Here is a 13,624-nt window from a genome sequence, read left to right as displayed (position 1 = left end):
GCCTGCCCGGGGCTGCTCCCGATCCCTTCCCGGGGCTGCTCCCGATCCCTTCCCGGGGCTGTTCCCGTTCCCTGCCCGGGGCTGTTCCCGATTCGTGCCCGGGGCTGTTCCTGATCCCTTCCCGGGGCTGTCCCCGATCCCTTCCCGGGACTGTCCCCGATCCCTGCCCGGGGCTGTTCCCGATCCGTGCCCGAGGCTGTTCCCGATCCCTTCCCGGGGCTGTTCCCGATCCCTGCCCGGTGGCGCGGCCGGAGGATGCGGGAGGATGCGGGAGGATGCCTGAGGATGCCGGAGGATGCGGGAGGATGCGGGAGGATGCCTGAGGATGCCGGAGGATGCGGGAGGATGCCGGAGGATGCCGGAGAATCCAGAGGATGCCGGAGGATGCCGGAGGATGCGGGAGGATGCGGGAGGATGCCGGAGGATGCGGGAGGATGCCGGAGGATGCCGGAGGATGCTCTCCCGGTCCCCCGAGGGCAGCGTTGCGGGGGGACCCGGCCCGGCGGGGAAAGACGAGCTGCTGGCGCCCTCCGGAGGGCTCCTGGCGCCAGCCTGGCCGCAGGGCACGATTTTGGGGGGAAAAAGGGCATTTTTAGGCTTCGCCCAGCAGAGGTCCCCGCTGCCTTCCCACCAGCGCTCCCCGGCACCCCTGGGCGGTGCCGACTCCTGCACCCACCGGCAGCTCCGCGATGTCCCCTCCCCGGACCCCCGGGGCATCTGCTCAGCCCCCCGGCCCTGACCATCCTGTCCAGGCGGTCCCCGGCCCTTGGGACCCCGGGGAGCTGGTCCAGATTCCCTCGGGGTTGGGTTTCTTCTCCTATTTCCAGGCAAAAATAGAAGCTCTGCCTGGAGAGCAGAGGAGGGAAATTCCTCTTCCTCGGCACATGGATGTGGGATGTGGGATGTGGGATGTGCTGCCGCCCGCTCCGTGCCAGGACACACAGCTGCAGAATGACTTTACACACATCGTTGGGAGATTATTTGCTTGAATTGGGCAGCGAAACTCAGAGCAGAGACCTGGGAATGCACCCAAAGGGTTGGGTAAGTGATTAAATCCATGCAGGGGAAAATGTGCCCACCCCAACAGGACAATTCCACCACAGAAAGGGAAAAAACGCCACTAAAACACGTCCCATCAGAGCTGACACTTCACAAATCACCTTGAGCCAAGTCTTTCTCTCTCTCTGTCAGTGACACAGAGCTGCAAATCGAGTCTCATTTTCAATTTCAGGTCTTCTCACTGTTTTTGTAATCCTGCTGTCACTGAGCCAAAGCAGAGTGAGAGGAAGAGAACAGAGTGGGTTTGTCTATATTAGGAAATTACTCTAAATATACTGTTGTGCCTGTGCAGAGCTCTCAGAGACCCACCACTTCTTCGTGCTGTGCTTATGACAGGTTATTTTAATGAAGCAATGGATGAGATTAATGTAAGGCTTCATTAAAGCTGATTTTAGGGCACCTCAAGTGGTTTTCCACCCGTGAATTTCCTCAGGATGTCCAGCCCTAACCACCCACCTACAGACCTGCTCCAAACCACCCCACAGTGCCCTCAGACACCGATTTTTTGGACCCTTTTACCAATTATTTCCATTCCTGGGTCTCTCAAATGAAGGGCAACAATATTTCAGCAGCAAGACAGACACGAATCTGGCTGAGGTGATTTCTTCCAATTATTACTCACAAATCAGTTTTGATCCCTCAGCTCGAAGTGGGAAACATCACCCAGAAGTGGTGCTGGTGATTTACACACTGTTTTGGGGGGCAAACCTCGAGGGTGTCAGAATTTGGCCAACTTTGCTTTGCCAAGGGACAAGCTGTGACTCACCAGTGAGTCAGGACCAGGTTACAGCCTCCAAACTTGTGATGAGTCAGAGGGGGTGTGAGAAGATCTAACTCATCCTGTAAGTCACTCCACAGACACATGACTCAAAGGATGATCCCAACAGCACAGTCCAGGATAAATCACTGAAATTATCAGCAAAGGACACAGTTCCTTCCTCTGACACATAATTAGGCCATTTATAGTTCACGTCTCAGAACAGTCCATGCAAATCTCACAGGAGCAGCAATGAAGGGCCAAAGGGTTGATGACATTTTCTTTTCAGTTCCTGCAGCTCTTACCAAGCCCAGAGTTACTCACAGCTCGGTGAGGATGAGAAGTGCAGCTGCCTCAGCCCCCACGGACCTGCAGCCACCCTGTCCCAAACCAGGCACCCACTGCCCCCACCCCACCACCCCTGGTGGGCTTGGGGGGCTCAGAGGGCTTGAGAGGTTTTGTAGTTTTGAGGAATCGTAGAATTATAGAGTGGTTTGTGTGGGAATGGAACTTTAAAGCTGTTTTAATGTCTTGTTTCACCCTCTGCCATGGGCAGGGACAACTTCTACCTGTCCAGGGTGCTCCAAGCCCTGTCCAGCCTGGCCTTGGACACTCCCAGGGATGGGGCAGCCACAGCTTCTCTGAGCAATCTGTGCCAGGACCTCTCCTACCCTCACAGGAAAACATTTCTTCCTTATGAACCCTTTTAGTTCAAAACCACTGCCCTTTGTCCTGACCCTCCAGGCCCTGGTCCAAAGTCCCTCTCCAGCTCTCTTGGAGCCCCCCGAGCACTGGAAGGGGCTCCCAGGTCTCCCTGCAGCCTTCTCTTCTCCAGGCTGGACAACTCAGCCTGTCCTCACAGGGGGATGGATGGAGGGAGGGAGGCAGGGAGGGAGGGAGGGAGGGAGGGATGAAGGGATGGATGGATGGATGGATGGATGGATGAAGGGATGGATGGATGGATGGATGGATGGATGGATGGATGGATGGATGGATGGATGGATGGATGAAGGAAGGGATGGATGGATGGATGGATGGATGGATGGATGGATGGATGGATGGATGGGTGGGTGGATGGATGGATGGATGGATGGATGGATGGATGGATGGATGGATGGATGAAGGGATGGATGGATGGATGGATGGATGGATGGATGGATGGATGGATGGATGGATGAAGGGATGGATGGATGGATGGATGGATGGATGGATGGATGGATGGATGGATGGATGAAGGGATGGATGGATGGATGGATGGATGGATGGATGGATGGATGGATGGATGGAGGGATGGATGGATGGATGGATGGATGGATGGATGGATGGATGGATGGATGGTTGTGGAGAGAGGTGAAGGGAAGGATGCAGGCAAGGATGAAGGAAGGGATGCAGGGAAAGGTGCAGGGAAGGATGGAGATCCAGCCTTGCTCCAAGGAGGTCCATCCCCTTTGCCGCCTGTAGGGCGGGCAGGGGGTGCCAGGACCCTGCCCCGGCCCCGGGGCCGCTCTCCCCGCCAGCCCCCACTTCCTGCCCGGCTCCCGGGGCCGGCGGGGCAGGATGTCTCCGCCTGAACCTCAGCGCTGCAGCTCTCACCAGAAAAGCCACCGATGGTTTCCTGCCGATATCGGCGGGGCTTTCTCAGCGCCGCAGTTCCCAGCCGGGCTGGCTCACCGGGCACCGGGCACGGCGCAGCCCCACCCCAAACCCCGCACCCAGCACCCCCCGGGGGGTCGGCACAGGATTTTTGGAAGAAATCTTGGGAAGCAGGAGGGGTTGGGGTGGGAACTGCAGCCTTGGGTGCTCCAGGTGCTGCGGCAGCAGCAGAGCCTGTGCAGCCCCATAAATCACTCCTGCTGCAGTGCCCTGTGATGGAGTCCTTGGAAAACAGCTTGAGAAGTCATTATGTACATGTCTATAAGTGCATCTCCGGGTAATTTGGGAGGGAGGGAGGAGGAAGGTTGGCCCAGGGCAGGTTTGGCACTGGAGCTTGGCTTGGCAGAGCCGCAGAGGGGTGGTGGCCTTTGCCATCCCTTCACCTGCCCAGCTCGGGGTATTGTCGGCCCTGGGAGGGGAGTCCCAGCCTGGACCCACTGCTGGGGTTTGTGCCGTGGCTGCAGAGCTCGTACTTTGGGGTTTTACCTCAGGTTTCCTGTCTCAGAGGCAGTTTCCGAGGGCCGAGCCAAGATCTGAACACACAATTACAAGAGGAGCTGCTGCGACGCTCTGAGCTCACAAGGACGTCAGGACAGAGCGTTTAATTAAACTGGTTTTGTGAAGCAATTAAGTGAGAGCAACTGGTGGGCACAGGCAAAGCTTCAATTACTGCCAAGGATTCTTTCAAGGCGTTAAAAACGCAGGAATGTGAGGAAAAAGTCCCAAGGCACAAAGGGAAACAGGTGCCTAAGTCCCATTAAAAAAATCTGTTTCTGATCATAAATCCCCACTTGCACATCAGAGTCCAGGCTGAAAAACCAGCCCAGCCCATGAGAAATCACTGAAATCACTGACTCGGGGAAGCACCCAAAGCTCTGCCCTGCCAAAGCAGCCCAGGAGAGTTTAAATGTCCCCAAAGCCTCAGTCCTGCAGAGCTTTGGGAACACCAAGAGATGGGAGCAGATCCAAATTGTTCTGGTTTTAAACCCAGCACTTCTGAGTCAGATCTGAAGAATGAACTCGAGAACTTAATTCCAGGCTCCTTAAAAATACTCTTGGCTTCTAGACATTGACCACATCACTCATTCTCCACTAATTGTCTTGTATATTCACAGCCTAATGTAAATAATAATAATAATAAACCCCATAATATGACACTAATCAGTTGTTGGCTCTCCCTCCCTGGAGGGAATCAGCTTAATTAGTCTCTTGAAGTTGCTTCCAAAGCCACGTTTATGTGATTTTAGAACTATCCCATTAGGTTTGTTAAGCTGGACTTGCCTTAGAGATCTCTCCAACTACCTGGGCTGGAGCAAAGTCTCTGCTCTGCAGGAAGAAGGGAAGAAACAGCCCAAGCACATTAAATGCCCAACCCCAGGAATCCCAGGGGAGAGGACAGTGAGGTCAGAGGGCTGGGAAGTGTCCCAAGGGTGGGTGGGTCATGAAAACGTGGGAGTTTGGCTTTTAAGGCAAAAAGGGACAGCAATTCCAACAATCCCTCAAAATATTTCCACTCATGGGCATAATTTAGTACCAAAAGCAAATTTTTCATCTTCCTGACCTACTGTATTAATCAACTTTATTGTTTTGAAGGCATCAGAACCACCAAGACAAATATGATCCACTGTCTTGTTTGATTTAAGCTGCTGGAGGGGAAAAAAGGCCCAGGAGCTCTTTCAATCACTACTTTTTTTCCCCTACATAAATCATTAGTGGCACAATTTCCTTTCAAAGTTGTTAATGACATCATTGTTTCCTTTCAAGGCCCTTAATGACATTGTTTAATGAATAATAACTTGCACTCAGATTGGGCTTTTTTTCAGACCAACAACCCCAAAGGGCTCTGCAGTGGGGAATTGCTGCAGCAAAGAGGGAAAATGGGGCACAAAGGGAGGAAGTGACTTGTCCAAGGGCTGAAAGTTCCTGACAAAGCAAAGCTGGAACTCTGTGTGTGTGTGTTGGGCTCTTGGCTTTGTTTACTCTCTGAATGTTTTTGTGGGTGTTTGTGGGTTAGAAATGCAGATTTTAGTCTATAATAACCCCCCTGACAACCTCCAAGTGCCAACTCAACAATCCACTCTGAAAACTCAAAGAAGTACCAAGACTTTGACCCATTTTCCTTCCCCACCTGTGAAAATGGACCTTTCGTTGCTGGGGAATAAGATCAGGTTTTGGTGGAGAGAAAAGGTAAGAATTTCTACCCTTTATAAACCCATTGGAGAGGAATTATAAACCCAGAACTCCCTTTATGTATGTGGGATAGGCCAAAGTGAAGTTTAGTGCAGGGCACTGAATCACTTGTGATGACTTGTCACTACCATCACCATCATCCTCATTTTAATTCCTGTTTTAATGACTATTAACTGTGATGGTGGAACATTCAGAGATCTGAGCACCGTCAAAATACTGAGCCTGGAATGGTGCAGAAGGGCTGGGAAGGTGCCATTCCCCCCTCAAAGGTGTAATAATCCAAACAGAGAAGAAGGGAAGAGCAAAATAATTCCCCTGAAGCTTTGCAGAATGCCCCAAATTCCCGGATTTTCAGCACATTCTGCTCCAGATGTTACCAATGAATGAGCCTGCGGAGGAGCCAGTTCCCTTATCCACAGTTTTCTGGATGGAGCAGTAAAGGACCTGATTCAGTACCAACTTCTGTAACTCAGGTCTGGAGTTACAACTGAGATACTCAAGGGCAGCAGTTCCCAAGAGTCAGAACATTTAATTTCGCCCCCACCTGTTAAAAGCACCGACTCATAAAGCAACAAATGACCAACACAAATGAAACCTCTCCATGTCTCAGCTTTCAGTTTTCACTTCCCTCCAGTTTTTTCTCAGGAAACCTCTGTGCCCTTTCCTCCCTGGCCCAGCCTCTCCTCACCACAGGGATTAGTTATGGAAATTGGAACTTAATCCCCTAAAGGCAAATTTGCAGTTCAAGTCCAAGTGTCTCCATGGCCAACTGGACCCACCCAACCCGGGCAGGGCTCAGCACTTTGTCCTGGAGCCTCAGACAATCCTAAACCACAAGGATCTCCTCCAGGTTACAAAGGCAACCAGCCAGATCTCCCCTTTTTTCCCTTTGAAACGAGCCCGTAGCACAATAGATAAAAGGCAAGGAAAAAAGAGGGGGAGAGGAGGGGAAACCCTCCCAGAAAAGTGAGCTAAGGCTGAGTGAATTCCCAGCAATGTGGTGACCGTATTGTCCGCCCCCGTGAGCCTCAAAGGAAGGGGATAAAAGCAGGACAGCAGCTCAGCAGGAGCCCCTCAGGGAGCCGTCTGCCTTCCAGCCCCGGCATGTAACGCTTGAACAGGTGCCATCTAAAGGATGCTAAACTGCTGATTATGGGGCTGAGGGACGGCTCTCCCCTCCGAGGAGAGGGTTTGTTTGAAAAGGAACCGTGTTATGGGACACACTGACCTGCCAAAGCCCACCCGTGGCAGGGGAAGCTGAGGAAGAAGAGGCTCACCAGGCCAAGAGGCACTGACACGGGTTTGGCCTCATTTAAGTTGTTGTAAATCATAAAATCATGAAATATCCTGAGTTGGAAGGGACCCACTAGGACCATCAGCTCCTGGCCCTGCACAGGACAAGCCCAAGAATCCGTGGAACTGTTCCTGGTTGGGAATTTGAGTCATCCAGGCACACAGCATGGAGGGTGCTGGGTGGCTCTGAGGGACACCCACCTCTCATCAGCATCAGAGGTGCCAAGGGCTCCATCCCTTGGGCTGGAGGGATGAGGATGGAAGCACCAGCAACTCCTCTCCTTGCTGGCTCTTCCTCTGCCAGAAAGGGGAAGACAAAATGTGCACAGGAGGAAGACACTGGTTTGTACAAAACAGCAGATCGTTCACTGTTGCATTTTCCACAGTTCCATTGCCCAGCCCGGCATCAGGTGCTTCCTTTTTCCCACGAGGACAGTGTGGTGGTGGCTGAGGACCCACAGGAGAGACGTAGAGACCCCTGGGAACTGTTCTGTGCCCTCAGGTAGATGATTTCAGGGAGATCCTGAGCTACAGGAACGTGATACACGAGCTCTTCAGGCCTCTTTTCTAAGATTTAATTATTTTTATGCTCCGTGCTTAAGTTTTCCCCATTTCTGTTCAGGATGATGTGACCAAGTCAAGGGCCATTCCTTGTGATACTGTCTGGACTTGGGATCTCTCTACGTTTTAAGATAATTTCTTTTTACTGGTTTCCAGCAGATTTCTGGCACTTGTCCTGCTGGGCAGGGGAACATTTTTCTCCTTCGCAGAGAACCAAACAGGTGCCAAGGGGTTAAAAGCCGTTCCGGAGGGAGCTGGGGATGCAGGACAGCCGGTGGCGCTCGCGGAGCCGCGATCGGCCGGCGAGTCATTGCGAGCTAATGGGATTTGCGGAGCGGTCCCAGCTCATCCCTGCGGAGCGATCCATGTTCTGTGGCTCGGGCGCGCATCCAGCGGTTTGCACACACGGGTGCACACTCGGGAAAGGAGGGAGGGAGCGGGGAGTCGGCGGCGGGGAGGGTGATGGTGATGTGCGTGTGGGTGGTGAATAAAAACCTAAACCCGCCGCCGGAAAGGGGTTAAAAATCCCGAATTGGCGTCGCACGCCCCCAGCGACGCGCAGAAACGCGCCCGCCCCAGCCGGAGTGTGATCCGTGAACCGCAAATTTTACCGGGGCGTGCGGGCGGCGCGGCCATGATAGCGAGAGGGGGGGGGCCCGTGAATGTCTGTGGTGGGGCGGGGGCGCGCCCGCCGCCCCCGGGACCCCCAGGGACCCCCCGGCCGCCCCACGCCCACGGGACCCCCAGCCCGGCCCCGGCACGAGGGTCGCGCCCCCAGAGCTCCCCCAGCCCCTGAGAGGCGGCGGGGAGGGGGCAGCGCGGAGGAGGAGAGGAGGAGGAGGAGGGAGAGCAGGAGGAGGAGGGAGAGCAGGAGGAGGAGTGTGCGCGTAGAGGGAGGCGGGGGGGGGAAGGAAACCCTCATGGAAGTATGAAGGAGATGGTGGGAGGCTGCTGTGTGTGTTCTGATGAGCGCGGCTGGGCGGAGAACCCGCTGGTGTACTGCGACGGGCACGGCTGCAATGTGGCCGTGCACCAAGGTAAGCCCCGCGCCCCCCGCACGCCCCCGCGCCGGGCACCGCGCCGCCCACCCCGCCGGGCACCCCGGGCAGGCCGGGGCCGGGGGGGGCGCCCACGGGGGGGCTTTGTTTTCAGCCCTATTGTTCCCGACAACGCCGTGGCCGCGGGGCCGCAGCGGGCGCGGGGGGCTCGGGGGCATCGCCGCGCCCTCGGGGGGGATGCGCCTCGGCGCTTCGGGAGCCGGGGGTCGTTTCTAGGGGTGCTCTGCCATGCCCGACCCACCGCCGTGCCCCCCGCGGTGCCCCCCGGGGATGGTGGGGGTGGCAGAAGGGGGGCAGCCCCGCAGTCGCCCCCCGGCAGCGGGGCCGGCGCCGTCGGTGGGGCCGCGGCCGCGCGTGGCCCCGCGTAACCCCCGCGGGTGGCGGCGGGGCCGGAGCTGCCGCTCCAAGGGCAGGCAGGGAGGGAGGGAGGAAGGCAGAGAGGGAGGAAGGCAGCCGTCCTCGTCCTCCTCCTCCTCCTCGCAGCGACACGGGCTATTTTGCATTTTAAATGACTTGAGCACGCCCCTAACACGGTATCGGGCCGGAAAGTTTGTCCTCGGGTGTCTGAACAAAAAAAATACGAATTAAAATAGGTATTTGCGTCCGTTCCAAGGCAGCAGAAAGGCGCGGTGATTATCCTGCTTGGTTTGTTTGGAATAACACGAAGGTTTCTGGGCTCATCTGGCCTGTCTGTTTTCCCATCTATTATTATCCCATCCATCTACCAGCACATCTCCAGCCTCTTCCTGCATGCTCTCCATCCATTCCCAGTGCTTGCTCCCGGTTCTGGCTGTCTCTGGGTCCTGCTTTTCCCCCTTCCCTGGTCCTGCTTTTCCCTCTTCCCTGGGTCCTGCTCTGCCCCTTCCCTGGGTCCTGCTCTGCCCCTTCCCTGGTCCTGCTTTGCCCATTCCCTGGGTCCTGCTCTGCCCCTTCCCTGGGTCCTGCTCTGCCCCTTCTCTGGGTCCTGCTTTGCCCCTTTTCTGGCTCTGCCCCTTCTCTGGGTCCTGTCCTGCCCCTTTCCTGTGTCCTGCTCTGCCCCTTCCCTGGTCCTGCTCTGCCCATTCCCTGGGTCCTGCTCTGCCCCTTCCCTGGGTCCTGCTCTGCCCCTTGCCTGGTCCTGCTCTGCCCCTTCCCTGGTCCTGCTCTGCCCATTCCCTGGGTCCTGCTCTGCCCCTTCCCTGGGTCCTGCTCTGCCCCTTCTCTGGGTCCTGCTTTGCCCCTTTTCTGGCTCTGCCCCTTCTCTGGGTCCTGTCCTGCCCCTTCCCTGGGTCCTGCTTTGCCCCTTCCCTGGGTCCTGCTCTGCCCCTTCTCTGGGTCCTGCTCTGCCCCTTCCCTGGTCCTGCTTTGCCCCTTCCCTGGTCCTGCTCTGCCCCTTCCCTGGGTCCTGCTTTGCCCCTTCCCTGGTCCTGTCCTGCCCCTTCCCTGGGTCCTGCTTTGCCCCTTCCCTGGTCCTGTCCTGCCCCATCCCTGGGTCCTGTTCTGCCCCTTCCCTGGGTCCTGTCCTGCCCCCTCGTTGGGTCCTGTCCTGCCCCCTCCCACTGTCAGTGCAGGGCCTGGGACTGGACCTTGGACTTCCCTTTGCTCTCTGTGGTTTTTGTGTGCAGTCAGAAGTCACAACCAGGTGACTAAAGGGGCGATAAAATGGGGCAGTGAAGCTCACAGGGGGCTCTCTCCATCCAGAGGGGATGTTTGGGTGTCTGTTGCCATGGAATCACAGCGTGGTTTGGGTTGGAAGGGACATTAAAGCCCATCCAGTCCCCCCCACACCTCCCACCAGCCCAGGTTGCTCCAAGCCCTGTCCAGCCTGGCCTTGGGCACTCCCAGGGATGGATGGGGCAGCCACAGCTTCTTTGGGCACCTGTGCCAGGGCCTGCCCACCCTCCCAGCCAGGAATTTCTTCCTGATATCGACTCAAAATCTACTCTGTTTTCATTCAGAGTCCCCAGGGTGCCTCTGAGTGACCTGGCAGGACAAGAGTCTCTCCAAGCAGACATTTATTTTCCTTTTGCTGGTGTAATTCTTCCATTCTTTCCATTACTCATCAAACCCCACGGTACAGAACAGGTTTCTTCACCCCTCTCTTTTTTTTTTTGGAGGGAGATAAAGAACTTTGGCATCCTCGTGGCCATTCCAAAATTATTATAAACAGTTGTGTGCTGGCAAAACCAGTCCCCATGGGGCAGGAGCCCTTTCTAAGGGTCAGGAACAGTTTCAAAGACACAAAAACAGTTTCAGAGGGGCAGAAACAATTTCAAATATTCAAGAACAGTTTCAAAGGGGCAGGAAGAGTCTGGGAGAGGGCTCAGATTGTCTGTGTGGGAAGCACAACAGTCTATTTAGGTCTGGTAGGAGTCCTTCAGGATGGAATAATTCAGAAGAGTTGAGCAGTGAGTGCTGGATGTTCTCCAGCCCTTTTTGAGCCTGGTGTGGTGTTTTGGTAGGTTTTTATTTCTTAAATAGGAACAAACCACCATGAGGAATCATCTGGCTCGTGTAGGGTCACCCCGTGCAGTCACACTCGGGTTTGGGGTCTCTTTGTACTGCCTGAATATCCCCAAAACCAGAGTTACCTTTTGAAATGATTGTGCAGCTCAAGAAAGAACCCTGTCCTTTTAAAAAAACCTGTAGCTGCACATTGGGGCTGGTTCTTAAAGACATCAGCACCATTTCTGTGTTGATGCTTAAAGATCTTTCCAGTAGAAACTTCCAAATGTGAACAAAACCATCTGATGGGAAATGGAGATTTGAATAACGTGAAGAACATTCACAAACTGCATTTTCCACTCATGTCCTGCAGTTCCCCCCCCTTGTTTTCTTCCTCTTCCAAGCAGAATCTTCCCAGTAAAAAAAAAAAAAAAAAGCAAAACATTAACAAAACCATCTGATGGGAAACGAGTCTCTATTAGGAGAGTTAAGAACATTTACAAGTTGTATTTTCAGCTCGTGTTCTGCATTTCCCCCTTGTTTTCTTCCTTGTTTTCTTCCCCTTTGAAGCAGCAGCCACAGCAGCCCGTGCTGGCTCCAGCTGAGTGCTGGTTTTTGGCCCTGAGCCACTGCTAAAGATGGACCCGGGCAGCTCCTCTCGGTGCTTTCAGGGACTCTGTTTCCCCGTGCTTGGCTCCCTGTGCCGGCAGCTCCTTCCATTTCACTCTGCCATCCCATTTGTCCCCTGCCTGATGGGGGTTAATGGACAGCAGGGATGGAGAGAACCTGCTGTTCCAGCCCCAGGGAGCACCAGGAGCTGCTTCCAGCAGGGGGGTTGAGATGCTTTGGCCAACCCACTCTCCGATGTCTCTGGTGACTGGGACTCCTTGTGCTTGAAGGAGGAAGGGAGAGAGAATTTGTTCTTTGCCTGAAGGTGGAATAAGGAAGGGGTAATTTGTTCTTTCCTGGGAGACTCCCAGACCTCACCTGAAGGCACAGCTTTGCTTCTTACACTGCCTTCATTGCTTTAAACCCACCTGTGGGGTGGCCAAGAGCACTTTTAGGGTCAGAAACGCTTCATTTGGGACTCAGAAAGATCATCCTTGGATGGTTAGGGGGGAAATATCACCAAAGAAGGTGAAAAGTCTTCAAGCAACAGAGGTGGGAGTTGATTTTAAAGCACTGGGAGCTGCTGCTTGCAGAGAGGGACCCTGAGAGCATCAGAAGTGATGCAGAAAGCAAGAGGGGCTGCATAAACCCAGCAGTTTGTTGGGATATCAGCTGGAGACTTGGATTTACAGAGAACCTGTTCCCTGCAGTGGTTGTAGAAAGCCTGAAGTTGGATTGATGATCCTGGACCTCGTGGGTCCCTTCCAGCTCAGGGTGTTTTATTTATGATTCTGTGAATTCCCTGGTCCTGGAAGGTGCTGCTGGAGGTGATGGGCAGGCTGAGGGTGTGCAGAGTAAATGGGAATTTTGGTTGGTGTCTCTCACTGGGCTGATTCCCCTCGTGATGCTGAGATTTTATCTTAGTCCTGATTATATTTTAGGTGCTTCATCTCATCCATTTCACCAGTTTGTACTTAGATCACTGGTGACACTTGGAAAGGTAAGAGGTAAGAAATGACATGTTCTCTAGGTCACAATCAGGCACAGTTTCTGAATCACTCCATTCCCTTTTGGGCCACATTTTCATGGGAATTTTCCATACTGGGCATGAGCTTGTTTGAACATTTGAATAAATGTATCACACTGGACCTCTTGGGAAGAGATCACTGGTGTTGGAAAGTAGAAATGGGACTGAAAAACGCATTGTAGATGTAATTTTTGGGTTTGTCACCTGTCTCTGACCAGTAACAGCTCTCCCAGTCTCAGCATCATGGAATGGCTTGGCTTGGAAGGGACCTTAAGGCTCATCCTGTTCCACCATGAGCCTGGAACCTTCCACCAGCCCAGGGTGCTCCAAGCCCTGCAAACTTTTATACCCACCTGAGAAGTGAAACAGTTGATTTAAAGATGGCCTAACGAGGTCTTACTGCTTCTTTTTCCAGCTTGTTATGGAATTGTCCAGGTTCCCACCGGCCCCTGGTTCTGTCGGAAATGTGAGTCCCAGGAAAGAGCCGCCCGGGTGGTGAGTACAAAAGGTCCAGAGATTTGAATCCAGAGGCCTCAACATCCTAAAGAATTCATGGCATTCTTCTCAAAGGGGCTTTTTCAGCTCCTCAGAAAGTTCTGGAGAGGAGAAAAGTTGGCATTGCTGGAGATGATTTGCTGTCAGAGTGACTGTGCTGACCACAGGGTGGCTTTGCTTCATATCTCACTTGTGGAATCATGGCATGGTTTGGGCTGGAAGACCTTCCAGTGCTCTTAAGGATCATCACTGGATGATCATCACCTTAAAGATCATCCCCTGCAGCCACAGAGTCCTGCAGAAAGTCTCCAGAGTTGTAAAACAGCTGAGAAAAAGGCAGGGAGGTGGATCAGGGTCTGTTTCTGTCCCAGTCGCAGTTTAGCAGCAAAGAGCAGTTTGCAAATGTTCCTAATTAATTCTGGCATTTCCCGGTGAGGCAGGAGGAGAGTGGGAGCAATCAGGGCAGGCCTGGCTGTGTGGCCAAGTTATTTGTGCAGT

At 54.0% G+C, this 13,624-nt stretch overlaps 1 protein-coding gene across 3 annotated transcripts in view; it reads left to right on the top strand.

Moving 5' to 3' along the window:
• Positions 1-8,391: 8,391 nt before the first annotated feature.
• MLLT6 (MLLT6, PHD finger containing) overlaps positions 8,392-13,624 on the top strand; it is a 46,139-nt gene continuing 40,906 nt past the window's right edge. For all 3 annotated transcript variants that reach the window (XM_071577426.1, XM_071577427.1, XM_071577425.1), the window contains exons 1-2: positions 8,392-8,550; positions 13,047-13,126. In XM_071577426.1, the coding sequence (XP_071433527.1) occupies positions 8,442-8,550; positions 13,047-13,126 (189 nt within the window). In that variant the 5' untranslated portion in view covers positions 8,392-8,441. The remainder of the gene's footprint in view (positions 8,551-13,046; positions 13,127-13,624) is intronic.

The sequence above is a fragment of the Pithys albifrons genome, chromosome 25 (genome assembly GCF_047495875.1).
Source record: "Pithys albifrons albifrons isolate INPA30051 chromosome 25, PitAlb_v1, whole genome shotgun sequence".
Classification (NCBI taxonomy): domain Eukaryota; kingdom Metazoa; phylum Chordata; class Aves; order Passeriformes; family Thamnophilidae; genus Pithys; species Pithys albifrons.
The sequence above is the reverse complement of the archived record's forward strand: the minus strand, read 5'-3'. Positions and strand labels throughout refer to the sequence as shown.